The sequence below is a fragment of the Ostrinia furnacalis genome, unplaced genomic scaffold (genome assembly GCF_004193835.3).
Source record: "Ostrinia furnacalis isolate ACB-3 unplaced genomic scaffold, ASM419383v2 OfSCF2800, whole genome shotgun sequence".
In the NCBI taxonomy this organism is placed as follows: Eukaryota; Metazoa; Arthropoda; class Insecta; order Lepidoptera; family Crambidae; genus Ostrinia; species Ostrinia furnacalis.
The window spans coordinates 485,508-512,183 of record NW_021133039.1 but is presented as its reverse complement, the minus strand read 5'-3'; the positions used below and the strand labels follow the sequence as shown (position 1 = coordinate 512,183).

The 26,676-nt window shown below is 41.4% G+C and overlaps 4 protein-coding genes across 9 annotated transcripts in view; 1 reads left to right on the top strand and 3 right to left on the bottom strand.

The window, feature by feature from the left end:
- Window positions 1-1,173: 1,173 nt before the first annotated feature.
- Window positions 1,174-26,676, bottom strand: part of LOC114356376 (uncharacterized protein K02A2.6-like) — a 341,613-nt gene continuing 316,110 nt past the window's right edge. The window contains exon 2 of the mRNA XM_028309511.1: window positions 1,174-1,481. The gene's annotated coding sequence lies outside the window, so the exon portion shown is untranslated. The remainder of the gene's footprint in view (window positions 1,482-26,676) is intronic.
- Window positions 3,073-9,960, top strand: LOC114356389 (coiled-coil domain-containing protein 186). 4 transcript variants are annotated; one of them, XM_028309541.1, is made up of 4 exons: window positions 4,511-4,553; window positions 4,703-4,777; window positions 7,053-7,199; window positions 8,408-9,960. In XM_028309541.1, the coding sequence occupies exons 2-4, from the start codon at window positions 4,733-4,735 to the stop codon at window positions 8,477-8,479; spliced, it is 264 nt and encodes an 87-aa protein (XP_028165342.1). In that variant the 5' UTR covers window positions 4,511-4,553; window positions 4,703-4,732; the 3' UTR covers window positions 8,480-9,960. The 4 variants fall into 4 exon arrangements, with proteins under 4 accessions (XP_028165343.1, XP_028165341.1, XP_028165340.1 ...); XM_028309542.1 differs by lacking the exons at window positions 4,511-4,553; window positions 4,703-4,777 and adding an exon at window positions 3,073-3,165; XM_028309540.1 differs by lacking the exons at window positions 4,511-4,553; window positions 4,703-4,777 and adding an exon at window positions 3,325-3,471.
- LOC114356386 (non-structural maintenance of chromosomes element 4 homolog A-like) lies at window positions 16,802-24,709 on the bottom strand. Of its 3 annotated transcripts, XM_028309533.1 has the most exons (7): window positions 24,538-24,707; window positions 24,259-24,369; window positions 23,479-23,597; window positions 21,768-21,937; window positions 21,241-21,437; window positions 17,552-17,664; window positions 16,802-16,930 (listed from the first exon to the last, which is right to left on the bottom strand). In XM_028309533.1, exons 1-7 carry the CDS (start codon window positions 24,617-24,619, stop codon window positions 16,874-16,876), a joined length of 849 nt encoding a protein of 282 aa, XP_028165334.1. In that variant the 5' UTR covers window positions 24,620-24,707; the 3' UTR covers window positions 16,802-16,873. The 3 variants fall into 3 exon arrangements, with proteins under 3 accessions (XP_028165334.1, XP_028165336.1, XP_028165335.1); XM_028309535.1 differs by lacking the exons at window positions 16,802-16,930; window positions 17,552-17,664 and adding an exon at window positions 20,321-20,629 and having other exon boundaries at window positions 21,332-21,437; window positions 24,538-24,709; XM_028309534.1 differs by lacking the exons at window positions 16,802-16,930; window positions 17,552-17,664 and adding an exon at window positions 20,376-20,538.
- Window positions 18,197-19,385, bottom strand: LOC114356391 (EP300-interacting inhibitor of differentiation 3-like). Its single transcript, XM_028309543.1, has 2 exons — window positions 19,206-19,385; window positions 18,197-18,497 (listed from the first exon to the last, which is right to left on the bottom strand). Exons 1-2 carry the CDS (start codon window positions 19,372-19,374, stop codon window positions 18,454-18,456), a joined length of 213 nt encoding a protein of 70 aa, XP_028165344.1. The 5' UTR covers window positions 19,375-19,385; the 3' UTR covers window positions 18,197-18,453.

The window sequence follows — 26,676 nt, the reverse complement described above, 5'->3', positions numbered from 1 at the left end:
GCTGTTTGTTTATTCATTTTAAACTGCGATCTCCAACCCGCCTGCCAAGCGTGGAGATTATGGCAAAACCCTCCACTATAGTGGAGGAGGCTCATAGTCCAGCAGTGGACTGTAAAGGGCTGTTGATGATGATGATGATGATTGTCAGCTGGTGGTTGAACTATGATTATAATAATAATATAGCACCTATTACATTACCATTACATATTATAAGATACCACGGCGTTAAGTTTGATGTGATCCAGCATTTAATTGAAATTCGTAAAAAAATTAATTTTTTTCATGTGACAGGAGGCAAACGAGCAGACGGATTACCTGATGTAGGTAGTGATTACCGTCGCCCATAGACACCCGTAGTCCCGGGGGCGTTACAGGTGCGTTGCCGGCCTTTAAGGTGAAGATACGCTCATCAACTAAAGCTAACCATCGCGATTCAGAAAAGTATTATAACGCCATCTAGTTTTTGTGGAATCGATGGTTTGTGAGAAAATATTTTGGTCCCATTGCTCTTAAATTAGAACATCCTTTATAAAAATTCGTTATAATACATCCATCGAACAAACAACCAAAGTTTAACACGATTTGAGTGTGACCTGCATAAGCTTGAGCAATAAATATTACAATCGCGACAATTATAACCGTAAAGTGCGAATACAAATTGCATTATGTTATTCAAATGAAGTTTTTTCTGCGCCACGAAGACGAATAATGGAGGTGGACAGAGTGGTCTCACTACATATACAACGTGTTCGTTCGTTCGTTTCAGCCAAATGACGTCCACTGCTGGACAAAGGCCTCCTCCAAGGTTTTCCACAATGCACGTGCAACGTGTAAAGATTATTTATTTTATGCAGAAAGACCTGATAAAGGTAGCAAGAAGGCGCTGGATGCAGGCCAGTACCAACCGTGCGATGTGGAAAGTGGAAGTCATTGGGGGAGGCCTATGTTCAGCAGTGGACGTCCTGTGGCTGAAATGATGATGATGATGATGAAGCGTATCTAATTACATAGTCTAGGGTGGTACATAACTATCCAGTAAACTACCTCTTCACTCTCGCCTTGAAGAGGCTCGGATTGTAGCTTTTAAGAAAGACAACTAGCGAATTCCAGTCCTTAGTGTAGCGTTTGGTGTATGAGTGAAAGACTATATTGTGAAGCGACTTGAGTTTATTCAGTAATATGAAATACATTACATTCAGTACAACCAATGTAAGACGATGACCAAAGACCAAAGACAATGGAGCATGACGCCATCTTAAGAGATAGTGTTGTGCGTAACACTAGTGATGTGACTATTCTCATAACATCCTCCTTATTAGAAAAAAGTAAAATATTTTAATTTTACAGATTGATACAGTTTTACAGACTTGACTACTATTACAACTTTTATTTATTATTATTAAAGACTTGACAAATAACATAAGACTTGTTTATGTAATACAAAATATGACAATTTGTTGGAATAAAATATAAGTATTATATNAAATAATAACTTTATCAAAAAAAGTTACATAACATAAAATATTTCTTTTTGGCAAAGGAACACATTGGCGTAGTTATATTTACAAAATTTGGCAGTTATTTAATTTTTTTTAATTTTTTTTATTTTAAAGTCCAAAATGACAATGTTCCTAAGATTTCCGAAATGCGACACTTGGTGATAACATAGCCATTTATCAACGATATATAAAAATAATATCGTTGATAAATGGCAGCTCTGCACAAGCAGCGATGTGATATTTGTAAAGCCATATCAACAGAAATGAATAATTTAGACGTAATTGCCATCAAGAAAGGTTTTCAACACCACCAAAAAGTCCACTATAAATGATCAATTTCATGTCTAGGCTGATACTGAGAAAGAAAGCTTTACTTTTGTAGATTCAGAAAGTGGGTCTTGAGTCTAACCAATAAAGAAGAACGGTCACGCCCCATACAAAAAAAACCCAGACCCGACAGAAACGAGACATACCTCAGTTTTTTTGTCATGTCTTAATTAGTTAAATTTAGNTTTGATGGCGTTGTTCACCATCTCGGACGTCTTCGGGTGGGTGGGCTTCGCTTTCGGCTTCTTGGCTCCTCCGGTCGCCGTCGCCTTGGGTTTCTTCGCGGGCGTCGCCGGAGCCGGTGCCTCGGATGCCACTGCTGTGTCTGCCATTTTTCTTTTTGTTATTTTGACTGTTTACGTGAACGAATCAAAACATTTAATTTCAGACGATGCTGCTGCTGGAACGCGACGAGCGAGCGAAACAACGAACGTACGTACTGCGACTGCGCGCGCGCGGAACGAGAGAAAAGAGGATGGATAGAGCGGTGTGTTAGAGCGGGAGAGCTTACGGTGCGAAACGACGCGTCATGGCAATACCGTAAGGAGAGCCTCTCTGTAGCTAGATGTTTTCTCGTACGAACACTTGAAACTTTTCACTAGCATGCATCTGAAAAAAATTAGTTTCGCGAAAAATTATTCAACATATTAGAGAATTTAACGCGTCACCGACATCTCCTATAGTGCCCCCGTGCGTCTGTGATGTATATGTCACTGTATGAATCACGATTCGAACGCTGCACGCGTTTATTTTCAACATTGCCAACCGGACCGACCGAGGGTCGTGTTTAAATGTTGTTTTTCTCCATTTATACGGTTATGATCCATTTACTTTGTTCCATGCCTGCTGGGGCTGTGGCTTCGCAAGACAGAGACGCCAACAAGGTACATTCTAGAAGATTCTATAGATAAGGGGTCGAGAATCATGCCAAGTAGCTCACTTGACCAGCTGCGAGCCAAGGCCAAGTTGCTCAGACACCTGCTGTGTTCCATGCCCGCTGGGGCCGTGGCTTCGCAGGACAGAGACGCCAACAAGGTACATTCTAGAACATTCTTTAGATGGAGATGTTCTTAGAGGAACATGCCAAGCAGTTGACTGGGGAATTGCGAGCCAAGGCCAATTTGCTCAGGCATTTACTTTGTTCCATGCCTGCTGGGGCTGTGGCTTCGCAAGACAGAGATGCCAACAAGGTACATTCTAACACATTCTTTAGATGGAGTTAAACTTGTGTGCCAAGTAACTCACTAGCGAGCTGCGAGCCCTGGCCAAATTGCTCAGACATTTACTTTGTTCCATGCCTGCTGGGGCTGTGGCTTCGCAAGACAGAGACGCCAACAAGGTACATTCTAGAAGATTCTATAGATAAGGGGTCGAGAATCATGCCAAGTAGCTCACTTGGTCAGCTACGAGCCAAGGCAGAGTTGCTCAGACACCTGCTGTGTTCCATGCCCGCTGGGGCCGTGGCTTCGCAAGACAGAGATGCTAACAAGGTACATTTTAGAACATTATTTAGATGGAGATGTTCTTAGAGGAACATGCCAAGCAGCTGACTGGGGAACTGCGAGCCAAGGCCAAGTTGCTCGGGCATTTACTTTGTTCCATGCCTGCTGGGGCCGTCGCTTCGCAAGACAGAGACGCCAACAAGGTACATTCTAGAACATTCTTTAGATGGAGATAACGCTGCGAGTTCTTGGAGGACCATGCCAAGCAGTTGACTGGGGAACTGCGAGCCAAGGCCAAGTTGCTCAGGCACCTGCTGTGTTCCATGCCCGCTGGGGCCGTGGCTTCACAAGACAAGAGATGCCAATAAGGTAATTCTAGAAGATTCTTTAGATGGAGATCTTCTTAGAGGAACATGCCAAGCAGTTGACTGGGGAACTGCGAGCCAAGGCCAAGTTGCTCAGACATTTACTTTGTTCCATGCCCGCTGGGGCCGTGGCTTCGCAAGACAGAGACGCCAACAAGGTACATTCTAGAAGATTCTTTAGATGGAGTTAAACTTGTGTGCCAAGTAACTCACTAGCGAGCTGCGAGCCAAGGCCAAGTTGCTCAGGCATCTGCTGTGTTCCATGCCCGCTGGGGCCGTGGCTTCGCAAGACAGAGATGCCAATAAGGTATATTTTTCTCCATAGAATAAGGTATATTTGTCTACAAGATTCTTTAGATGGAGATAGCGCTGTGAGTTCTTGGAGGAACATGCCAAGCAGTTGACTGGGGAACTGCGAGCCAAGGCCAAGTTGCTCAGGCATTTACTTTGTTCCATGCCCGCTGGGGCCGTGGCTTCACAAGACAGAGATGTCAATAAGGTACATTATAGAAGATTCTATAGATGGAGATGTTCTTAGAGGAATATGCCAAGCAGTTGACCGGCGAGCTGTGAGCCAAGGCCAAGTTGCTCAGGCACCTGCTGTGTTCCATGCCCGCTGGGGCCGTGGCTTCGCAAGACAGAGACGCCAACAAGGTACATTCTAGAAGATTCTTTAGATGGAGTTAAACTTGTGTGCCAAGTAACTCACTAGCGAGCTGCGAGCCAAGGCCAAGTTGCTCAGGCACCTGCTGTGTTCCATGCCCGCTGGGGCCGTGGCTTCGCAAGACAGAGATGCCAATAAAGTATATTTTTCTCCATAGAATAAGGTATATTTGTCTACAAGATTCTTTAGATGGAGATAGCGCTGTGAGTTCTTGGAGGAACATGCCAAGCAGTTGACTGGGGAACTGCGAGCCAAGGCCAAGTTGCTCAGGCACCTGCTGTGTTCCATGCCCGCTGGGGCCGTGGCTTCGCAAGACAGAGATGCCAACAAGGTACATTCTAGAAGATTCTTTAGACGGAGTTAAACTTGTGTGCCAAGTAACTCACTAGCGAGCTGCAAGCCAAGGCCAAGTTGCTCAGGCACCTGCTGTGTTCCATGCCCGCTGGGGCCGTGGCTTCGCAAGACAGAGACGCCAACAAGGTAATGCTGCCAATAAACGGGACTATTCCCACCTCTCGTTCCCACCGCTGCAACTCCTGTGTAGCCAGGATCTGCAGCTTGATCGCCATAACCCAAACAATGAAGGTCAAGTTTGTCCCGGTGGAAAGGTAAAATGGCATTGGACTCGCAATGAAATTATTCAGAAAAACATAGCTACTGTGGGCTAAGTGTGAGTTTATTCAAAACTAGTGAGTGCGTTAAAAAAATATGAAAATTTTAGTTCTTGAACGTTTCTGCTAGGGGCGGTGTATAATCCGTTATACATTTAAATGTCATTTTTTTACGCGCTCACTAGTGACTCTCATCCTGTATATTGTATATGCCTACTCTTTTACTTTGAATTGTTAAATCATTGATGAAATGTGTTTTTCCATGCTGCTCTTGAAGCTGGTCAAGGCTTTGGCAAAGGTAAATTTATAATTATTTTAAACTTTACAATCCGGTCGAGTTAACTGCGCACCTGTCAGCTGTGACGTCACATCGACGCTCTGGTTTCCGCTACGCGCCGTCAGCTTGCGATTGGTTCGCTCGTCTCCGCTTTAGCGTTGTCGGAGTAAGGTTTCTGCGAGAATCCTTGAGGGGGGAATCCTCTAGGCATCTCACGGGTCCTGACTATAGTACACTGTCAGTGTCATTGAAGTCAATTGCATGTGTGGGAGTCTATACCACGTTGTCCCTCTAGAAAGAGACAGCGTGCCCCGAGTCTTATATCACGTTGTCCCTCCAGCAGCTAGAAGAAATAATATACATATATCTATCTTTGTCTCATTATCCCTCTAGAAAGAGATATATCACAGCTCAAATCTCCGCTAAAGGTGGAAATGAGATTCGCTCGTCTTGTCTCCGCTTTGGTGGACTCCGGCATGCTTATTACCGATCTTTGTGACGTTAGTAGCAATGTATGAAAACTAGCGCCACCTGCAATGAGGGCTATCGTTTTAGCGCTCACCAGTTAGCGCCACTGTAGAGTAAGGTCCTGTCACTTGCTAGTAGCGAAGACAGTGGCGCTAACTGGTGAGCGCTAAAGTGGTAGGAGGACTACCACAATTGCACTCATCAAGATGGCGCCATTGTAGAGTAAGGTCCTGTCAATCGCCAGGGGTGCCAACTGTTAAGTAAAAAAACGATAGCCCTCATTGAACGTGGCGCTGTCATTGGTTGGCATAGCAGACTCGGTGCTATTGTACAAATACTCGTCGTCCCTGTGAGAAAGAGATGGCGCACTCCGTTCTAATACCACGTTGTCCATTTAGAAAGAGATAGCGCGACTTGGCGGCGGCGCGATGGCGCATAGGTGGTTCCTCGCTGGTTTTTAATTAAATAGACACCCTTCTCTTCGCACCTTGCTCATTCTTTTATCAGCCCTTTTTGGTTGCCTAAAGAAACGCCCTGTATAATTTACTTGTTTCCATTCGTATACCCTACGGCGCGATGGCGGCGGTGTGGGACCGCAACTGCGCTTCTTTATTTGACGACGAAAGAGAAAAAGAGACAGCGCGCTGAGTCTTAATACCACGTTGTCCATTTAGAAAGAGATAGCGCGTCTCGGTGGCTCGCGCTGGAGATGACCGCGCAGCTACAAGCGGTCTTGATACCATGAGGACGTTGCAAACTCGCTCCTATTGCGACTGCATAAGACGCAGTATGATGATGACGCGCGCCTGCAAGCCGTGCGGGCGCTGCTTGATACCATGAGGTTGTTGCAATCTCGCTCCTATTGCGACGGCATAAGGCGCAGTGTGATGATGACACGCGCCTGCAAGCCGTGCGGGCGCTGCTTGATAAAATGGTTGTTGCAAACTCGCTCTTATTGCGACTGCATAAGACGCAGTGTGATGATGACAGGCGCCTGCAAGCCGTGCTGGAAATAGCACAATGAAAATAGCAACGTGACTGCTACAAATATGTATATGGCAACTAGCGCCACCTGCAACTGGTTGCGGCACTGTCATTGGTTGGCATTGCAGTCGCGTTGCTATTGTACCAATAGTTGCTAAGATCTGTAATAAACACACATTGTCCCTGCGAGAAAGAGACAGCGCGCTCCGTCTCCATGTCTCATTATACCTCTAGAAAGTGATAGCGGATCTTATAGAAACTTTTGTGTGTATGAGCCATTATTATCTAATTTAACCACGCCCTTCATAAAGGGAGAAAGAGACAGCGCGTCCCGAGTCTTACCACACTGTCTGCTTCGTGTGGTGTACAATAAGTCAATAAAGTATACTCTATCTCTGTCTCACTATCCCTCTAGAAAGAGATAGCGCGACTCGGCGGCGGCGCCATGGCGGCTGTATGGGGCGGCGACCCCGCTGGAATCACGAGAGAACTTGCGCTGGAGATGACCGCGCGGCTACAAGCGGTCTTGGAGGACGCGCTACTCAAAAATATCACGCTAAAGGTAACGTTATAGGTCTGACACTAGTCAGTGCCTGAGGTATAGATGACCCACGCTGAACTGTCCCACCAAACTCAATGACAGGGGGGCGCTACCATCGTTCAACTATATGGTTTCCAACATGGCAAAAATCGGAACCAGCGATCCGGTATTGACGGTGGCGCCCCACTGTCAATGTCATGCATAGGACAGTTCAGTATTTTGGAACTATATGAGACACCCGTGCCACTCCCATACCTCAGATTCTGACAGAGTTAGTAAACTATAGCAGTTTACTAGTTAGTTTGTATAGTAAATACTTGTAATATACACTCGACATCAAATAAATCGCACCTCCCGCGACAAGCATTTTCAAACGTATGCATCCCCACTTCCCACCAATATTGGCACCATTTAAAAGCCTAGTTCTAACCTTCATTTCATTAAAGGAAAGGTTTTTACCCAAAAAATGTGTCTAGGGAAGGATCCAGAGTCACTTCTTCAAAAAATAGGTAGTTACGCTAAAGCCAATTTTTATGGCTATAAAACTGTTAAGTTGGGATTAATCGCTATCCATCTGTTAAAGAGGACACGTGAGATCATTATTTGGTTTTATAACCATAAAAATTGGTCTAATTGATCCCATAGGTGGGCCCAAAATGAGGTATTTTTTCAAGTCACATTTATGGTATATGTTAATCATTTATCAAGAAATTAAATGTGTTTTTCTTTAAGGATATTTATTGGGCTTTCAAATAACACCAATATTGTTGGGGCACCATGATTGTGTCAGAAGAAAATCGTTAAAGTTCCCGTCGTGGAAGGTGCGGTTTATTAGATGTTGAGTATAGCTTGTTTGCTGACGAACTAATTCAAACTAATGCTTTTTTACTCAGGAATCGTTTCGTTCGTACGTTCGTTTCAGCCAAATGACGTTCACTGCTGGACAAAGGCCTCCTGCAAGGTATTCCACAATGAATGGTCCTGCGCTGCCCGCATCCAGATTCTTCCCGCGACCTTTACCAGATCATCGGTCCACCTAGTAGGAGGCCTGCCCACGCTACCTCTTCCAACCCAGAATCGTTTCTATTTAAAAATAATATTTTTTGTTGAAAAATAACATCTATTATAACTAAATAAGATGAAGAATGATAATTCATAAAATATAATTCGAAAGCACTAGCGCTAAATCCCATTAATTATTATAATTTTAATCTTCATGTTTATTTCAGGAAAATATAGACACCCTAGGAGCAGAGATTTCGAGGCTAAAAGAAAAGAACTCAAGCACTGAACCTAAGTGAAGAATAGAAACCTGATGTATAGACAGCTTATAAAAGATATAGGTACTTATCTAAACATCAACTTTGTGGTTATACAGATGTCTCAGCTATGACATTGTCAAGAGGGCGCTACTATCAATATTGGATTATTAAAGTTTAACGATTTTGAACCGTCAAATGGCAAAGATCGGAAATAGTAACCCGGCATTGATGGCAGCGCCCTCCTGCAATTGACATTTCAGTGTTTTCCAACGTGGCAAAAATCGGAACTAACAACCCAGTTGATAGTAGCGCCCTCCTGTCAATGTCTTGAACGAGGTGTTACTCCATATGAGATGTGGGCGGGCAGTAAACCAGATCTAAGCCATGTAAGAGTGTATGGTAGCCCAGTCATGGTTCACATTCCTAAAGAGCAACGGAAAAAATGGGATAAGAACTGGCCATACCGAGTGATTTATTCTCCAGAGGTTCATACAGACTTGTGTGGGCCAATGGAGAATAAATCACTCGGTATGGCCAGTTCTCTGGGACGGTTTCGTGTCGGACAACTATACATTTTGACAAGTACATGTCAAGTGTAATAGTTTTTATGTTTGAATCGCGGAATTAAAATATTTTTCAATTTCAAACATTAGATTTCTAACAAAAAATCTTTTAAAGCTGACTATACAATAATAATTCGATAAAAAATCAAATATCGATCGATCTGACTTGACAATGGAGATTAGGACGAAATTGACATTCCCAAATTTAAATTATTTTAAATGTTTAAATTATCATAAGTATTTGACTGTTGGTTATACAGAAAAATAAGTATACTAAATAAAATATCACTTAAAAATAAATAAAATCCAATTATAATACAAATAAAAGTTAAATAAATGTAAAATATTATTATGAATATTTTTCTGTTCAACTAATGCGTAAAATTATGAAATTCCAAATGTATATTTATTTTTTTATTTATAGCAGCATTTGAAGGTCACATGTACTTGATTATAATTAATATTATTGTAAATAGATTTTCTTTTTTATGTAAAGTGAAGGACGTATTTTTTTTTTGCCGCCTATTTCTTTGTTTTTGTGACACTGCCCTTAAAACTGGAATATCACCCCGGAAAAGGATTGCCAGGCGAGGCGTTTACGTTACGGTGCAGATAAGTGTTGTAAGTATGCGTTGCAGTATGGAGTTCCATACAAACAATACTGACCTCCTCGATTTGATACGGTTACGACGATCCGTTTCCGGGTTGATCCTTAGATTCTGAGGTGCCTATGAACTGAATAAACTAACCTAGAGTGCAAATATGTGTCATAAACTATTGAAGACGTGTTTGTTGCAAAGTCACCAGTACTACGTCGAAATAAGTTTTTGTCTCGATGTGGCATCGTCTGTACAATTTAATATTGCATGCTCAATATGAGCAATCTGTTGTAACGAATTTTATGCCTTAACAACTGCAAACTGTACACAGAAAAAGCAATAAATACATTCTATTCTATTCTATTCTAAGATATTTTATAAAGGTGAGTATACAGGGTGTTGATTTCAATCCTCGCCATATTTATTTAGGTGATCTATTATGACTAATATAAACGTATTATCCACCAAAAAAAATTACAAACGAAAGTGGAATTTTAAGCGAATATTTTTCGTGCGAAATCCACTGTACTGTGGCTCGCAATACTGCAATAGCTTACACTGCGGCACCCATCGAGCTACGCGGATCGCTCGCTTATCATGTCGTATAACTTACTGAAGGAAGTCACGTAAAGTAGGTAGTGTAAACGGTATTTTTCTTTGACTAACTAAAGTTAAAATTCGTTTTAAATTTTCTTCAAAGTAATTTTTTTTTACTGATTCGTGATCAGAATAAGGGGTCATCCATAAAGTACGTCACACGTAAAGAGGGGGGGGAGGGGGTTGACAAAGTGTGACATGGTGTGACAAGGGGTGGGAGGGGTCCTAAGTTTCGTGACATCACATTTCAATTGTTTCAAATATTTGATATAATGCTGATTTCATAAAAAAAGTACTTAATTTAAATGGAAATAAAACTAATTTCGGAACTGCTGTTAATTTAATAATTATTCGATGTGAAATTGNCGTGACATCACATTTCAATTGTTTCAAATATTTGATATAATGCTGATTTCATAAAAAAAGTACTTAATTTAAATGGAAATAAAACTAATTTCGGAACTGCTGTTAATTTAATAATTATTCGATGTGAAATTGCAAAACATGTGACGTCACACTAGGGACGGGGGGGGGGTCTCAGAAATGTGACCACCTGTGACAAGGACGGAGGGGGGGTCAAAAAATCATGAAATTCGTGTGACGTACTTTATGGATGGCCCCTAAGCTACTTAATCAACTCCCTAAATATGGCGAGGATTGATATCAACACCCTGTAGACTAGAGCATTTCATTGTAATGTAACATTCTTGCGAATGGAATACAGGTAAAATGTAGGTAATTAGTGACAAGGTCTTTAGACATTTTATAGAGCAGCTCGTTGTTATGTTACAAATAAATGCTCGTCTATACTCGCCTTAAGAAATCCCCACTTTTAGCCTAGGCGCAGACTACCGGCTTTTAGTTGGCCGATAGTTTAGTCGGGCTGTTAATCAGTATGGACATGTATGAAAGTACGCACACTACACCGATTTAGTATCGGCCGATTCTTCATACAAACTAAAATCGGGTCTAACTGTCGGCCAACTAAAGATCGGTGGTCTGCGCTTAAGCTTAAAATGATAATGTTGGTGCTGTGGTTTATGTTCTCAAGTTATTTTTCCTAAATAATGATGTTATAGTCAGTATTTTTTATATTTTCGGTGTTATTTCCCCTTTTAATGTATGACGTAATAATCAGAAGAAGTGAACGCGCTATAGGCCTATCGCCTAATGAGGGCTATCGTTTTTATACTTAACAGTTGGCACCCCTGGCGTTTGACAGGACCTTACTCTACAGTGGCGCCATCTTGAGTGCAAATGCGATAGTCTTCCTACCACTTTAGCGCTCACCAGCTGGCGCCACTGTCTTCGCTACTAGCAAGTGACAGGACCTTACTCTACAGTGGCGCCATCTTGATGAGTGCAAATGCGATAGTCCTCCTACCACTTTAGCGCTCACCAGCTGGCGCCACTGTCTTCGCTACTAGCAAGTGACAGGACCTTACTCTACAGTGGCGCCATCTTGATGAGTGCAAATGCGATAGTCCTCCTACCACTTTAGCGCTCACCAGTTGGTGCCACTGTCTTCGCTACTAGCAAGTGACAGGACCTCACTCTACAGTGGCGCCAACTGGTGAGCGCTAAAACGATAGCCCTCATTGAGTCAGTGCCTGCGGTATGGGAGCGGCACGGAAGGGTGTTTTTGAGACGTCAAACCAGGGATGTTATGGATATCCGTAACCGTAACTATCGGATATCCGAAATAAAAAAATATCCGTAACCGAAACCGATTCAAAAGTTTCGGATAAAGGCCCGAGTCTAAATCTTTTTTTTTATATATTTGTTACTTGTCTGGCATTCCCTGGCCCCATCTAATATCCCCGCCTGTTTTACCTTTATTATAGGTTTCGACATCCCAACTAATATTATAAATGCGAAAGTAACTCTGTCTGTCTGTCTGTCTGTCTGTCTGTTACGCTTTCCCGCTTAAACCTCGCAACCGATTTTGATGAAATTTGGCATAGAGATAGTTTGAGTCCCGGGAAAGAACATAGGATAGTTTTTATCCCGGTTTTTGAAACAGGGACGCGCGCGATAAAGTTTTTCTGTGACAGACAAAATTCCACGCGGGCGAAGCCGCGGGCGGAAAGCTAGTAGTACATAAAGTGGCTACGTGGGTCGCGCAGCATCTTGCTATTTGAATTTTTAAAATTCTAATATCCGTAACCGAAATTATCCGAAACTTTCAGATAATCCGAAATGATTTCATATCCATAACTGTAACCGAAACCGGTATAATACTATTCTAATATCCGTAACCGTATACATAATCGAAACTTCATATCCTTAACATCCCTGCGTCAAACATCATAGAGACTACAAAATTAAATGTGCTTCAGATTTGTATGCTCTGTGACGTCATAATATGTCAATGTCACCCCTCCCGTACCTCAGGCACTAACTCACATAAGCGTTAGATTTAAAAATGCATTTGTCATGCAAAATTCAATCCTGTGTATATTGTTTTACAGTAGATTTCTTGGCAGTCTATGTATTTATTGAGTATTATTTTCGTCCAGTACGTATTTGTTCGTCCCTACAATATGATATCTACTTCGATCAAAATCATGTATTTATCCTTATTTCTTAGTATTAATATTAGCCGTGTGCACGCATTTACATACATTACAAGTAATTTTAATTTTATGACATTCAAAAGTGGCGAAATAGAATTAAAATATGAACATTTGTCTTCCTTTAGTTAATATGAGCTAGTTTCATATTAGCGCTCATCCGTTTACGTCACTAGTGTGTACCAGAGAATGACGCCAACTTATGCCTTGATCACACGTACCGAGAAAACGGGCGAGACAGTGCTCTCGGCCGAGTACTCGGTGTGTATGAACATTACACCGATTGCTCGGTCGAGCGCTCGAGTATGTGACTCGCTCACCCAACTGTCTCGACCAAGTAAACATTTTACTGTCTCGCCAGTTTACTCGATACGTGTGATCAAGATTTTATAAATGAAAATACGATATCCCTACTGTTCGTTCAGTGATCACCACTTGGCGCCAATAGCGAGTGACAGAATCTTATAGGTCGCTCAAAGAAAGTTGAGGCAAACACGTTACTTGTAATGCTTCAACCACACCAATGGGTCGTGCGACCTGTCATTGGCCTATGATCGCGCCGGCGATGGCGATCTGCACGCGTTGGTGTGGTTGAAACTTAATATTGAAATACAGAACACAAACAACACATTCGAATTCAACTATATTTTTTTATTGTATTTTATTTTATTGTTTAAAGAATACATTTCCGCTACCCTGATCTTTATTAATCTGCAAGCGAGACATCAGCCCAGATAGTGTATACTGATATAAATATTTACTTGTTATGATGACCTCAACTTTCGTTGAGCGAACTATACTAGATTATTACAAACTATTACATTTTTAAAATACATACCGTACGATTAATATCGGTATTATGAATTTTGATCTCTTATGATTCTATTTTAATGTTTTTAAGCCTTTATCTCCCATTATTCATTAAAGCGAAGCAGAGGACTACTCAGCGCCATTTTCGTAGTTTCGGGTCGATCTGTCACTGTCACTCGCGTTTGGCGTGAAAGAGACGGAAACATTCGAAACTTCGTATACCTACTTAGGTAGGAGCCCTGCAGAGGCATGCTAAATCGATGAGGCTCCTGTGTCAGCCGATTTTAGTTACTATTGCTTTACTTTTAAGTATTATAATGGCGTCAATATTTCAAACTATTGTAGGTAAATGCGTGTTCACGGTACAGTCAGCAGTCAGCGTCAAATAGTTCGTGACGCCCAAAGTGGCCAAAAAGTTGGCAACACAACCTTATTCCAATTGTAACAAAGACGTGTTTTGAACTTTTTGCCTTCCTTAGGTGTCACGAAATTTGACGCTGACTGTATAGTTCGTTTCATCCACGAAGACGCGCCCCACCAATTTTCGGTCTCAGTCGCGCGGGGTGCGGGGAGTTTGATCCGAGCGGCATTATTGTAGTGTGCGTGTGCACTCATGGATCATTTAACGTGTACCGATAACACTCAAACGTTAGCTGAGAATGGTGGGGCGCATCTTAGTGGATGAAACGATCTGTATATAAATGGTGTATTGTAACTAGAGATGGGTTTCCACCCGGGTAAAAACCCACATGAGGGTAAAAACACGTTTCATTCCACCCGTGGGTGTTTACACCGGGTGAAAACAAATAATTTTATAATTATTTCAATTGGTATCTTTTCTTTATTTTTATTGAATTTTTCTCATTTAAGTTTATTGATTAATAAGTAATAAGTTAAATTAAACACTAATATGCATTTATATCGTGGCCAAATCGTAAAATTGATCACGTTATGATGATGTGACCAATTATTTTATAGAATGGTGTTATTACAAGAATCGTTGAACCGATTTAGAATAAATTTAGTAGGAACACCATAATTTGTGATCATGGCAAGGACATGGAGGGGGGGAATGCCAAAGATGCCAAACTCTCTCTTTGATGACATTACGGTATAAAGTTACAAATAACAACACCAACTACAAAGTACTTCTGCTTTAAAAAAACTTGAAATCGAACCGCGCCCTTCCGCCACTGTAACGCATTGTAACGTTTTTCAAGACCTCCTCTCCCCCAGATTGCATTACGTAACACTAGAACGCCCCCTTAGCAACACATACCACTTCTCACTTTAAAAAACGCTATTTTTGTTTTGACCCACCAGAATGGGTGATAATGGGTAAAAACCGGGTTTTTACCCAAATCACCCAGTTTTAACCCAATCGGGTGAAATGGGTTTTTACCCACTACCCATCTCTAATTGTAACAAGTAATGTAAGAGATTATGGCGTTGTTGACGGAGTCTATGGTCTATCGAAGTTATGTTATGTGAAATATATTTTGAGCAATCAGATCGTGTTTTATCTTTATTACACTAAAAATGAAAAATATGTCTAAGTCCAAAAGTTGATCTTAGTTACATTTTATGTGATTATTAACAATCATCTTTATATTTATCTGGGGGCACGGCAGTGCCCCCACCAAGTCGAGCAAAAAAGCGGCACGGCCGTACCATCCTTTTCTCGAAGCAATTCAGGCCATTTCGACTGCCTGTAACTTCGTTGTGGATAAAACTAGAAGGCTGAATTTTCATTAGCTATGCAGGCATTGTAAAGACACGGTATATTTAAAATTTCATTCAATTTGAACCAGCAGTTTAAGAATTATAACGGGTCAAAGTTACTTAATTTTGTCACTCACTGACTCACTGACTGACTCACCGATCATCAAAATTCTAAGGCACTTCTAGCAGACCTAGAAGCTTCAAATTTGGAATATAAGTAGTGTTTGGTGTATGAATCAAGGAAAAACTAGAATATTTGGGGGCACGGTAGTGCAACCGCCAAGTCGAGTAAAATTTTTCAATTTCGGTCCAGTTTTCTAGATACATAACTGCTGTCTACAAAATACAAAAAGAAATGAGATCTGGGGGCACGGTAGTGCAACCGCCAAGTCGAGTAAAATTTTTCAATTTCGGTCCAGTTTTCTAGATACATAACTGCTGTCTACAAAATACAAAAATAAATGAGATCCCATCAAAAACAATACTTGTCAAAAAAACCAAGTCTCGCAACTCAGTTGTTCTACGGTAAAAAGTTGTGAGATCCATGTAATACCAAGTCCAGGCCAGGAAATCTTTAACGTTTTACATAAATTATTGACTTGGCCATCGCACTAAATAATTTAATTTACACGTGTTTTCATGCGATGGCCAAGTCAATATATTTATGTAAAACGTTAAAGATTTCCTGGCCTGGACTTGGTATTACATGGATCTCACAACTTTTTACCGTAGAACAACTGAGTTGCGAGACTTGTTTTTTTTGACAAGTATTGTTTTTGATGGGATATATTTTTACCACCAAGGTAACAACGATGACACACGTTGAGAAACGCCAGCCTCGACTAGGAAGGGTTAGTAGTAGTTTCGCACGTTTTTCCTTCGCACGAATGTTCGAAACGTCCCCTTTCAATAATTTTTTTTTAGTAGGCGTTTCGCCCGGATGTATTAAAAGTATTAAAATCGCGTGCGAATCGACTCTTTTTTGAACTAGTAGTATGTGATTATTAGTTCTCAAAGGGGTCGATTCCCACCCGTTTTTAATACTGTTGATACATCCGGGCGAAACGCCTACTAAAAAGAAAATATTATTGAAAGGGGACGTTTCGCACATTCGTGCGAAGGAAAATCGTGCGAAACTACTACTAACCTACTAGGAAAGGAGATTTATTATGGCGCAAGTACACTATGCGGAAAATTGTCCAAGTAGAAGCGCTAGCCCGCACACCGAAGTATGGGCGACGCACGCGAAAGTAACAGAGATAGTGTTCACACTATTACGTGTCGCATAGTGTACTTGCGCCATTATTAAGAGGAAAGATTTGATAGTTTGTTTGGAGGGAATAGACTCCGAAAATACTAGACCGATTTGAAAAATAAAACATTTTTATAATCCTACATTAGTTCTGATGAATATAGGCGGTACGAAGTTCGCCGGGTGCGGGTCAGCTAGTGTGAAATTGAAAGTCATACTTCGGTGGTACAAAAATCACTTTAATCGATAATTATTTACAATACAGACGAATTAACAAACTTAATGCTACACATAATAATTAAGGAGTAGCGATTCAGCTACTTTCGTTTCAGCACCATCATTGGTTTCTTTATGTCAAACGCTTCTATTAGTTCCTAAAACAAAAAAAAAATATTATTCATTTGAAAAAGACTTTGTTTTAATTTTTTTAGTACTCATACCCCCTTATTAATAAAAAAGTTACACCTAGGATGAACTCTGGATTAAAATGACATTTCCATACTAAATGACAACTTAAGTCAGAGTTCAACTAGGGTGTAACATTTATTAATAAGGCCCATTGTGCCTACATATCGCAAAATACTCGCGACACTGTCACAGAGCCGCATCCGTCTTGCTCACGCACGCATATCACTAATCTCACGTCTCAAACTTACCAAAAGTCGTCTCGTCTGAACCAAAAGACCGATTTGAATGACTCAGACGAAACAGTTCGTTCTCGTTCACCTACAGGAATTGCTTCCTAATAGTTACATAGTAAGTACGTACATGTACTAAACAAGCCTCGCATGGACTATCTACAACAATTCGTTCGTTTCAGTCAAATGACGTCCACTGCTGAGCAAAAGCCTCCCCCCAAGGATATCTACAACGTCCGACCAACAACTTGGATGCGGGCAACGTTGCATACGTTGTTCTGTCAACAAAACATCGCATCAATTTTTTTATTGCAAAATAACCTCTATTACAACTACAAAAGTGCCAGTTCCGCTCACCTGCCACCTCTGCATGTCTATGGAGACGATGAACTGGTTCTCTTCTGAAATATCGGTCTGTTGCTGCGCGGCCTCCGCCACTGGAGTCACGAATGGCAGCCCCCACTCGTCGTCTGCAAACAAAAATATTACTTTAACCGTAACTGTTACGATAACCGGTGTTTTTGTATGGATTTTGACCGATTTTCGACGTTTGTTATAGTTAAACAGTAAAAAATGCTGATTGTGCGAAGCTAAACTAAAGCCATATATTCATTAGACAACATTTGTTGATAAACTGTAACAAGCTTAACCCTTTAACTGGTATAGAGAAAAATATTGTTCATTGGTTTTGAACCTTATGTTTTCTCAATAAGGATTTGGGATGATGATGATGACTAGGTAATGATATCGATATTCTATTTAGTCCGTCAGACAGTTATTAATAAAATATTAGACTCGTATTTTTTAATTTCTTTCATAAATCGAATAATTACAGTATTATATTGAGTTGAAATGTCGCGTGACGTCACTTTTGAGTAAAAAAAGTGACGTAACGTGCCATATAAACTCGATGTAGCACTGTTATTATTTAATTATGAAAGAAAATAAAAAATACGAGTCTAATATTTTCTAATTATCTGTCTGACGGTCGTCCTATGGCTGAAATGCTGACGATGACTCACCTTTCTCTAAAGCTAGCATTCTGTCCCGTACCAGGAAGGACAGGTGGTATACGTTTACTTGTTTAACTTTAGGTGCAGCTCTCTGCGGTCGTTGATCAGCCATGTGGATTGTGACATCCATTCCTCGCGCGTGGTGTGACCCAAGACGGAAAAGCTGGCATAGTAGTGCTATACTTTGCAGGGTAAAAAACTTCGTCACCGCGATGCAGGATTGTTGGCGCGGGGCAGCGCGCCGTACTAAGTAGGGAACAGCGCCATCTGTTGGTCAAGATCAGCCTCACCTTTCTCCAAAGCCAGCATCCCGTCGCGCGCCAGGAAGGACAGGTGGTAGACGTTCTCCACGGTCCGGCTGAAGCTGGCCGGGTCCAGCACCAGGTGGAAGTAGCTCAGAGGCTTCGAGCCGCCGGCCCGGTAGCTCTTGATGATGAACCGGTTCCAAAGGCCGAGCTTTCTTAAGTCTTTTTTTGGGTCTTTTTTTATTATCCATGAAATTTACTTATTAATATGTATTGTCCTCTTTTGGACGACAGCGTGGCGTGAATATCGGTAAGACTTCGCCCGTATTCACAAACATCACTATGAGGTCTCACAGTGGGCGTGGACCGCACAGGGTCACACACGAATATGTCACAGAGCTCTATTCAAAGCTGTGCGTTGATTTGCTGCTACACTTCAGCAAACATCGTTTGTGAATACGGGAGAAAGCCACTCCCATCGCTTCATGTAACTGTAGTTACCATGCATCTGTGGAATATGACGTTCCACCACAATAAGGAAGCCATGGAGTTGTTACTGCTTCCTTCCAAGCGGATGCTGTGCCCAAGGTCCAATTTACACCATCTCAGTCTTCCTATATATACTTGGCAGGATAAAAAACTTCGTCACCGCGATGCAGGATTGTAGGTGCGGGGTAGCGCGCCGTACTAAGTAGGAGCCAGCGCCATCTCTTGGTGTCGACTGTCACTAGATTGTAGCGTCGCGTCACTTACCTTTCTCCAAAGCCAGCATCCCGTCGCGCGCCAGGAAGGACAGGTGGTAGACGTTCTCCACGGTCCGGCTGAAGCTGGCCGGGTCCAGCACCAGGTGGAAGTAGCTCAGAGGCTTCGAGCCGCCGGCCCGGTAGCTCTTGATGATGAACCGGTTCCCAAGTCTGAACATTTCTGAACCATCTACAGTCATTTTGGTCTTTTTTTATTATCCATGAAATTTTACTTATGTAGGTATTTGTCGCTTTTGGACGACAGGGTGGATGTCGTAAGAGACAAACAAACCGCCTGTATTCAGAAACATCACTATGAGGTCTCACAGTACGCGTGGACGCACAGGGTCACACACGAACCAATCACAGAGCTCTATTCAACGCTGTGCGTTCCGATTTGCTGCTTCACTTAAGCAAGTATCGTTTGTGAATACGGGCGAGCCACTCCATCGCTTCATGTAAAAGGACGCTAAGTGTTAGTGCTTCCTTCCAAGCGGATGCTGTGCCCAAGGTCCACTTATTACCATCTCGGTCTTCCTATATATACTTGGCAGGGTAAAAAACTTCGTCACCGCGATGCAGGATTGTAGGTGCGGGGTAGCGCGCCGTACTAAGTAGGAGCCAGCGCCATCTCTTGGTGTCGACTGTCACTAGATTGTAGCGTCGCGTCACTTACCTTTCTCCAAAGCCAGCATCCCGTCGCGCGCCAGGAAGGACAGGTGGTAGACGTTCTCCACGGTCCGGCTGAAGCTGGCCGGGTCCAGCACCAGGTGGAAGTAGCTCAGAGGCTTCGAGCCGCCGGCCCGGTAGCTCTTGATGATGAACCGGTTCCAAAGGCCGAGCTTTCTTTAGTCTTTTTTTATTATCCATGAAATTTACTTATTGATATGTATTGTCCCTTTTAGACGACAGCGTGGCGTGAATGTCGGTAAGAGACTTCGCCCGTATTCACAAACATCACTATGAGGTCTCACAGTGCGCGTGGACGCACAGGGTCACACACAAACCAATCACAGAGCTCTATTCAACGCTGTGCGTTCGATTTTCTGCTTCACTTACGCAAGTATCGTTTGTGAATACGGGCGAGCAACTCCATCGCTTCATGTAACTGTAGTTACATGCGTCCGTGGAATATTATGTTCAACCACATTAAGGAAGCTGAAGTGTTATGCTTCCTTCCAAGCGGATGCTGTGCCCAAGGTCCAATTACTACCATCTCGGTCTTCCTATATATACTCGGCAGGGTAAAAAACTTCGTCACCGCGATGCAGGATTGTAGGCGCGGGGCAGCGCGCCGTACTGAGTAGGGAACAGCGCCATCTGTTGGTCAAGATCAGCCTCACCTTTCTCCAAAGCCAGCATCCCGTCGCGCGCCAGGAAGGACAGGTGGTAGACGTTCTCCACGGTCCGGCTGAAGCTGGCCGGGTCCAGCACCAGGTGGAAGTAGCTCAGAGGCTTCGAGCCGCCGGCCCGGTAGCTCTTGATGATGAACCGGTTCCAAAGGCCGAGCTTTCCTTTAGTCTTTTTTGGGTCTTTTTTTATTTATCAATGAAATTTACTTATTAATATGTATTGTCCCTTTTGGACGACAGCGTGGCGTGAATGTCGGTAAGACTTCGCCCGTATTCACAAACATCACTATGAGGTCTCACAGTGCGCGTGGACCGCACAGGGTCACAAACGAACCAATCACAGAGCTCTATTCAACGCTGTGCGTTCCGATTTGCTGCTTCACTTAAGCAAACATCGTTTGTGAATACGGGCGAGCCACTCCATCGCTTCATGTAACTTAGTTACATGCGTCTGTGGAATATGATGTTCAACTACAATAAGGAAGCTAAAGTGTTAGTGCTTCCTTCCAAGCGGATGCTGTGCCCAAGGTCCAATTACTACCATCTCGGTCTTCCTATATATACTTGGCAGGATAAAAAACTTCGTCACCGCGATGCAGGATTGTAGGTGCGGGGTAGCGCGCCGTACTAAGTAGGAGCCAGCGCCATCTCTTGGTGTCGACTGTCACTAGATTGTAGCGTCGCGTCACTTACCTTTCTCCAAAGCCAGCATCCCGTCGCGCGCCAGGAAGGACAGGTGGTAGACGTTCTCCACGGTCCGGCTGAAGCTGGCCGGGTCCAGCACCAGGTGGAAGTAGCTCAGAGGCTTCGAGCCGCCGGCCCGGTAGCTCTTGATGATGAACCGGTTCACGCGGCTAACCATTTCTGAGCCTTCTTCGGTTTTTTCCAGTCTGAAAATGTTGTTAACATGTTTTAATATAAAATTTTGATACTGACGGCCGATGGGGCAGCAAGGTTCAGAAGTGGAGGCCACGTAGCAGAAAGCGTAGCGTTGGACGTCCACTCATAAGGTGAACCTATGACCTCATAAAGCTAGAAGGCGCTGGATGCAGGCCGCTAGCAACCGGTCATTATGGAAATCATTAGGGGAGGCCTATGTTCAGCAGTGGACGTCCTGTGGCTGAAATGATTAGTTTAATCGTGTATCCTATAGCTTAATGTTGTCTTAATCTACCCACAAAATTTTGCGAGCAACTTACTTTTCATCCTATATCACTTACTTTTCAACGTTTTCTGGTGCCTTCAACGCAGCGGCCTGTTGTTTCTCCACGCGACGCCGCGGCGCCCTAGGCCTCTGTTCGGGCGGCGTGGGGGCGAACGTCCCGAAGAGAAAGGCTAGGGGCGGCGCCTCACGCGGAAACGCGAAGTCCCAGAAGTCTGGGTTTTCACGCTGGAATTAGGAATAAAGTAGATTTACATTTTAAAAGAAAGATAATCGTGGCCGGCGTGTCGCACACTTACAAAATTTTTTACCCTTTAAAGGCACCAAAGGCACAAAAAGGGATTAAATCTTGTTTTTTGGCCACTAACAAATTTAAGATACATATAAAAAATACCCTTATGTCCAAAGGGTACTACAAGGTTCGAGACTATATTGATGACAAGGATGCGTGGTCAGTTCAGTCTGCACATATTTGATGTACTTAAATTTGACTATTCTTACCGTTAGATAATTCCTGGCAATAAGTGGTGACTGAGTTTGATCCGGCGTTTCTTCTCAGCACTTGCCATATGTTTGTCTCGAAGCGCTGGTAGGGCCCAAAAGATAAGGAGACATGTAAAGTGCCCCATAAGGGCTACCTTTTCTTTTTTTTATTATTTTCTATTGACGTTCATAAGTGCCACTTGTGGTCTAAACTGAATAAATAATTTTGATTTTGATTTTTGATTTTGACTAGTCCATTCCGAGGTGGGCACTGCCCACCCGACCCTCAAATAAGAAGGGAAGAAGGTACTACGGGATTTTGGATGAAATCATTACCATGACAATGCTATGAGTGACGAAAGAGCACAGTTGTTTCCATCCAAGTGCTGTTACTATCGCCTGTAATCACAAACATTAGTATGAGGTCTCACAGTGTGCGTGGACGCACAGGGTGACATATGAATCAATCACAGAGCTCTATTCAACGCTGTGCATTCGATTTGCTGCTTCACTTAGTGACACAAGCATATTTAGCTTAGCACGAGGGGCTAGTAATTTGCGCAAGAGCAAATTACTAATAATAATAATATAAGCCTTTATTACTGGATTACAAGGTATTTTTACAACATTAACATTTCATTTTACAATTAAGTTGCACTCATCTCCAGTTTGTCCTTGGACATAGGCCTCCAATGATCTCCATGCTTCTCTGTTTCTAGCCATTTGTGGCCATAATGGCCCTGCTAATTCGCGGATATCGTCCTCCCATCTTTTCGCTTGTCTGCCTCTGCTTCTTTGTCCTTCACGGGGATACCATTCCGTTACGGCTCTTGTCCATTTCTCTTTCTTTTCCCTCATTAGGTGTCCCGTCCACTTCCATTTCAACTTTCTAATTGTTGCAACAACACTTCTGAATTTGGTTTTTGATTTTATTGTGCTTAGGTTTATCTTGTGTTTAAGTTTCACTCCCAATACACTTCTCTCCATACTATTTTGGCATACTTTTAACTTTTTAAGTTGTTGCTTAGTTAGTGACCAGGTTTGGCAAGCATATGTGAGGCAGGGTAGCATACAGGCATCAAATATTTTCCTTTTGTGGAACATCTTTAGGTTCCCGTTTTTCATTACCTCTGCTAGTGACCAGTATCTCTTCCATGTGTTTGTTATTCGTCTATCTATTTCTTTGCCCATGCATTCTTTGTTGGAAAGTACTAATAATCTTTAAAAAAAAAAGGCGCACGAAGTCGTGGGCGGCGGCACTAGTGTTTAATATATCAGGCACTTACAATATGAGCAGCCAGCTCGTGCTTGTCGTAAGTGTTGGCGTTTCCGCTGACGGCTTCCGAACAGCGCACCGCCAGGTCGCTGGTGGCACGGAGCACCCGGGAGTCTAGGTAGCCTTCCCCTGGAATACGATGAACATAACCTTTAGGAAAACTGCGGACGAGGAAGACTTCGAATTACATGGATGTCCGTAGTAAATAAGGACCTTAAAGAAGCCCAAGTAAACAGTGAGACCATCCACGACCGAGCGGCCTGGAGACGCAGAGGGCCGACCCCAAATAAAATGGGCCAGGCAAAGAAGAACCTTTAGGAAAACTGCAATGAACTGGTATGTAAAGGTAGTGATTGCATCAAGCTTAATGCTGTGAGCTTATTTAGCATGTACTTAATTGGTGTAAGTATGAATCAAACAAAAAGGATTAATTCTAAGGCTCAAATGCAAAAATGTTCCCTAACTCGGCCAACTATTTTTATTTTTTATTAGTAATGAGTCAGAAGACTATGAACTAAAATATTATGACCGGACACAAGAACAAAACCAGATTGCAAGAAAAACCAATAAGTTTAGTTTAAAAGTTTCATTTCCTCTCTTTCAAAATTTGTATTTTATTGATTAGGAGCATCAATCAATGGTGCCAATTTACTGAAGCATTAGTGCATTACTATCTAAACATCTAGCTTTAAGGTGTAGCTATCTAATCCTGAGAAAAAATAATTTATGATCCAAAATTTTCAGGTGCAAATCAAACTTAAAACTAGTTAAAAATTCAACTTTAACTAACCTGGGTGTTTCACGCGTTCTTCCACTCCACCCTCAGCCAGAAGGGACTGTACTTCTTTGACTGCATTAGCAGTCTTCTCCATACGTTGCACATTGTTGTCGTTTTCATCCTCTGAAAAACAATTTAAAATCCTTACAGATCTACTTCAAAAAGTATGAATAATTTTAGTATACACTGATCTGGACTGCATCAACATTTCTCAGATCACTTTTATCATTGATAAACAAGATATCGTTTAAAAAATAGCATGCAAACTGTTTACAAATAAATAACACGGACCAAGAGTAGATAAATCATCTAGCAGAGCTCGATATCTTAGTTTTCTGTCGTGGCTGCCAAGGCTGCTTCTAGACATGGACATTTTTAATTATTTCTGCCAGCGGTATTAAACAAATTTGCGATCAAAGTGTAAACAAATATTACAGAAAAAATTTTTAGCGCTCTTGCTTGCATCAAGTGTCACTACTGTCACTGTCAAGGTGACATATAAATTGACATTTACATTCGAATACTTTAGCACGCTTCCGCGCTACTAAGTTTCATTTTTTAAAACAATGTTAAAGAGTAAGCTTTAAAATAATTAAAATTAGATAAAAACAAATGAACCATCGTTCATGAGGTTCAACTTGATCTTAATTGAACAGTTTAACCGTCTACATTCCGCAAGCAAGCAAGACTGCGCAACATTTAAATAATTTTAAAATTAGTATTTGAACAGATTTTCGTTCAAAAATAACTCAACTTGAAGTACAGTCTAATTTTTTAGAAATCAGCAGAAATGTCATCAAATATGGCCAACTGACATAAAAATATATTTAGTCTGTGAACTAGTGATGCGACAAAACCTCTCGTTAATCGCGAAGTGAAATGTTGTAGTACTTGCGTATCATCGCCGGGTGATCGTCAAAATACTAAAAATATGCAACAAAGTCGCAACATTGAATGTGAACTGATTATGAAATTTTCGAGAACAGGAAACAAACTGTATGCACAGATGTAATCAAAAAACACACTGGACAGTAAAACAATCAATGATATCCGTAAAGTTATTAAACTTCTGTTGCTTGCTGTTGCTTGCTGCGTGATTGGTGGATTTTGACATATCTGTCAATCATGCAGCATTTGGACCTTGCGTCTACGTATTGCCATCTGGCGGATTTTTCAATCGCGAAAACCCTCATTGAAAGAAGTTTTTTATTTTCTTAAAAATAAACAATGGAACAATACGTAAGCATTAATTGCATAAAAAAGTAAAATAATTTCGTTTAAATAAAACCGACTAAAAATTAAACTGACTCCGAAAAAGTAAACACTAAAAGTAAAAAAATAAATTTACGTTATCTCCAATATTGTCGAAGTTATCGCTGGAAAACTAAACAAAGTATCGTATATTTTTTATTTAAAATTAATCAGTAATCGGAATAAGTGAATACTTAAATTGATATCGATTAAATTTACAGATTATTGTCTATGACTCACAGGTTACGGCACTGATGTGTCAGAGACAAGTCATAGACAATATGGAGATAACACATGATTTTAAACGTCAAGTCAATTTGACAAGTCTCACAAATTCTCATCGTCCACGTATTTTGCTAAAATAATTTGTTTCAAAGATTGATTTCTTACTTGTATAAACGTGAAAATAAAGTTGGTTTCATGGGCTTGTTAAATAATGTGTATGATATTATGAACACGTAAGTGATTATGGTGTAATTGTGTATGAAAGTGTTTGTTTACATCTCTGCTGGATTCTAAAAAATCAAGGTATATAAATAAACGTGCCAAAATTTACGAACGAAACATATTATTTTTTTAATTTTGTAGATGCTAATTCTGGTTTGGGCATGAGGTATTTGATCTTAGGTTATAAAAAAAGTTTCGTCACAGGGCTTCACGTCAAATATAATTCCCCAAAATAGGGGAAAATATTTAGATCTTATTTTTGGTGGTTGATTGAACTGCGGATCTTTGTCAGCAAGTCAGAGAGCTTTTAACACAGTGTTTGACTTCTGCGTGCGCAAAAGAAAAAATCTTTAAGAAAATATTTTAGCACTTAGCTTTTCCTTACTATAAAGGTTTCCTTGTATTTATCATGTCTTTCTTGTTAGTTATCAATCAAATCAAATAAAAATTTAGTATTAGTAAATTAATTTGTAATAAGCATGTTTATTTTATGAATTATTTTTATGTATAAATGTTGTCTTATTTGTGATGTCTTTTTGTTTAAGGTATTTTGCTTAGAAGGGGGTTTTTTATTCAGAACAACAGACTAAATTTGTACAGGTAATTTACAAACTTAAAACTATACTATACAGGGTGTTAGGTAAATGGGTATAATAATATGAGCCGACACTAGCCCATGTTAACATGTTCATATAAATATACCATTTATACAAATTATTACAAAATAAATTT

Coding starts and splice junctions, on each gene's coding strand:
- LOC114356389 (XM_028309540.1), top strand. CDS start 3,340: ATGGAGATGTTCTTAGAGGAACATGCCAAGCAGCTGACTGGGGAACTG. Junction 3,472..7,052: donor AAGACAGAGACGCCAACAAG/GTACATTCTAGA, acceptor CTATCCCTCTAG/AAAGAGATAGCGCGACTCGG. Junction 7,200..8,407: donor TCAAAAATATCACGCTAAAG/GTAACGTTATAG, acceptor TGTTTATTTCAG/GAAAATATAGACACCCTAGG.
- LOC114356391 (XM_028309543.1), bottom strand. CDS start 19,374: ATGTTCAGACTTGGGAACCGGTTCATCATCAAGAGCTACCGGGCCGGC. Junction 18,498..19,205: donor GATGCTGGCTTTGGAGAAAG/GTAAGTGACGCG, acceptor CTTTGGAGAAAG/GTGAGGCTGATCTTGACCAA.
- LOC114356386 (XM_028309533.1), bottom strand. CDS start 24,619: ATGTCCATGTCTAGAAGCAGCCTTGGCAGCCACGACAGAAAACTAAGA. Junction 21,438..21,767: donor GCACCAGAAAACGTTGAAAA/GTAAGTGATATA, acceptor CAACATTTTCAG/ACTGGAAAAAACCGAAGAAG. Junction 17,665..21,240: donor GATGCTGGCTTTGGAGAAAG/GTAAGTGACGCG, acceptor TTTTGTTTGCAG/ACGACGAGTGGGGGCTGCCA.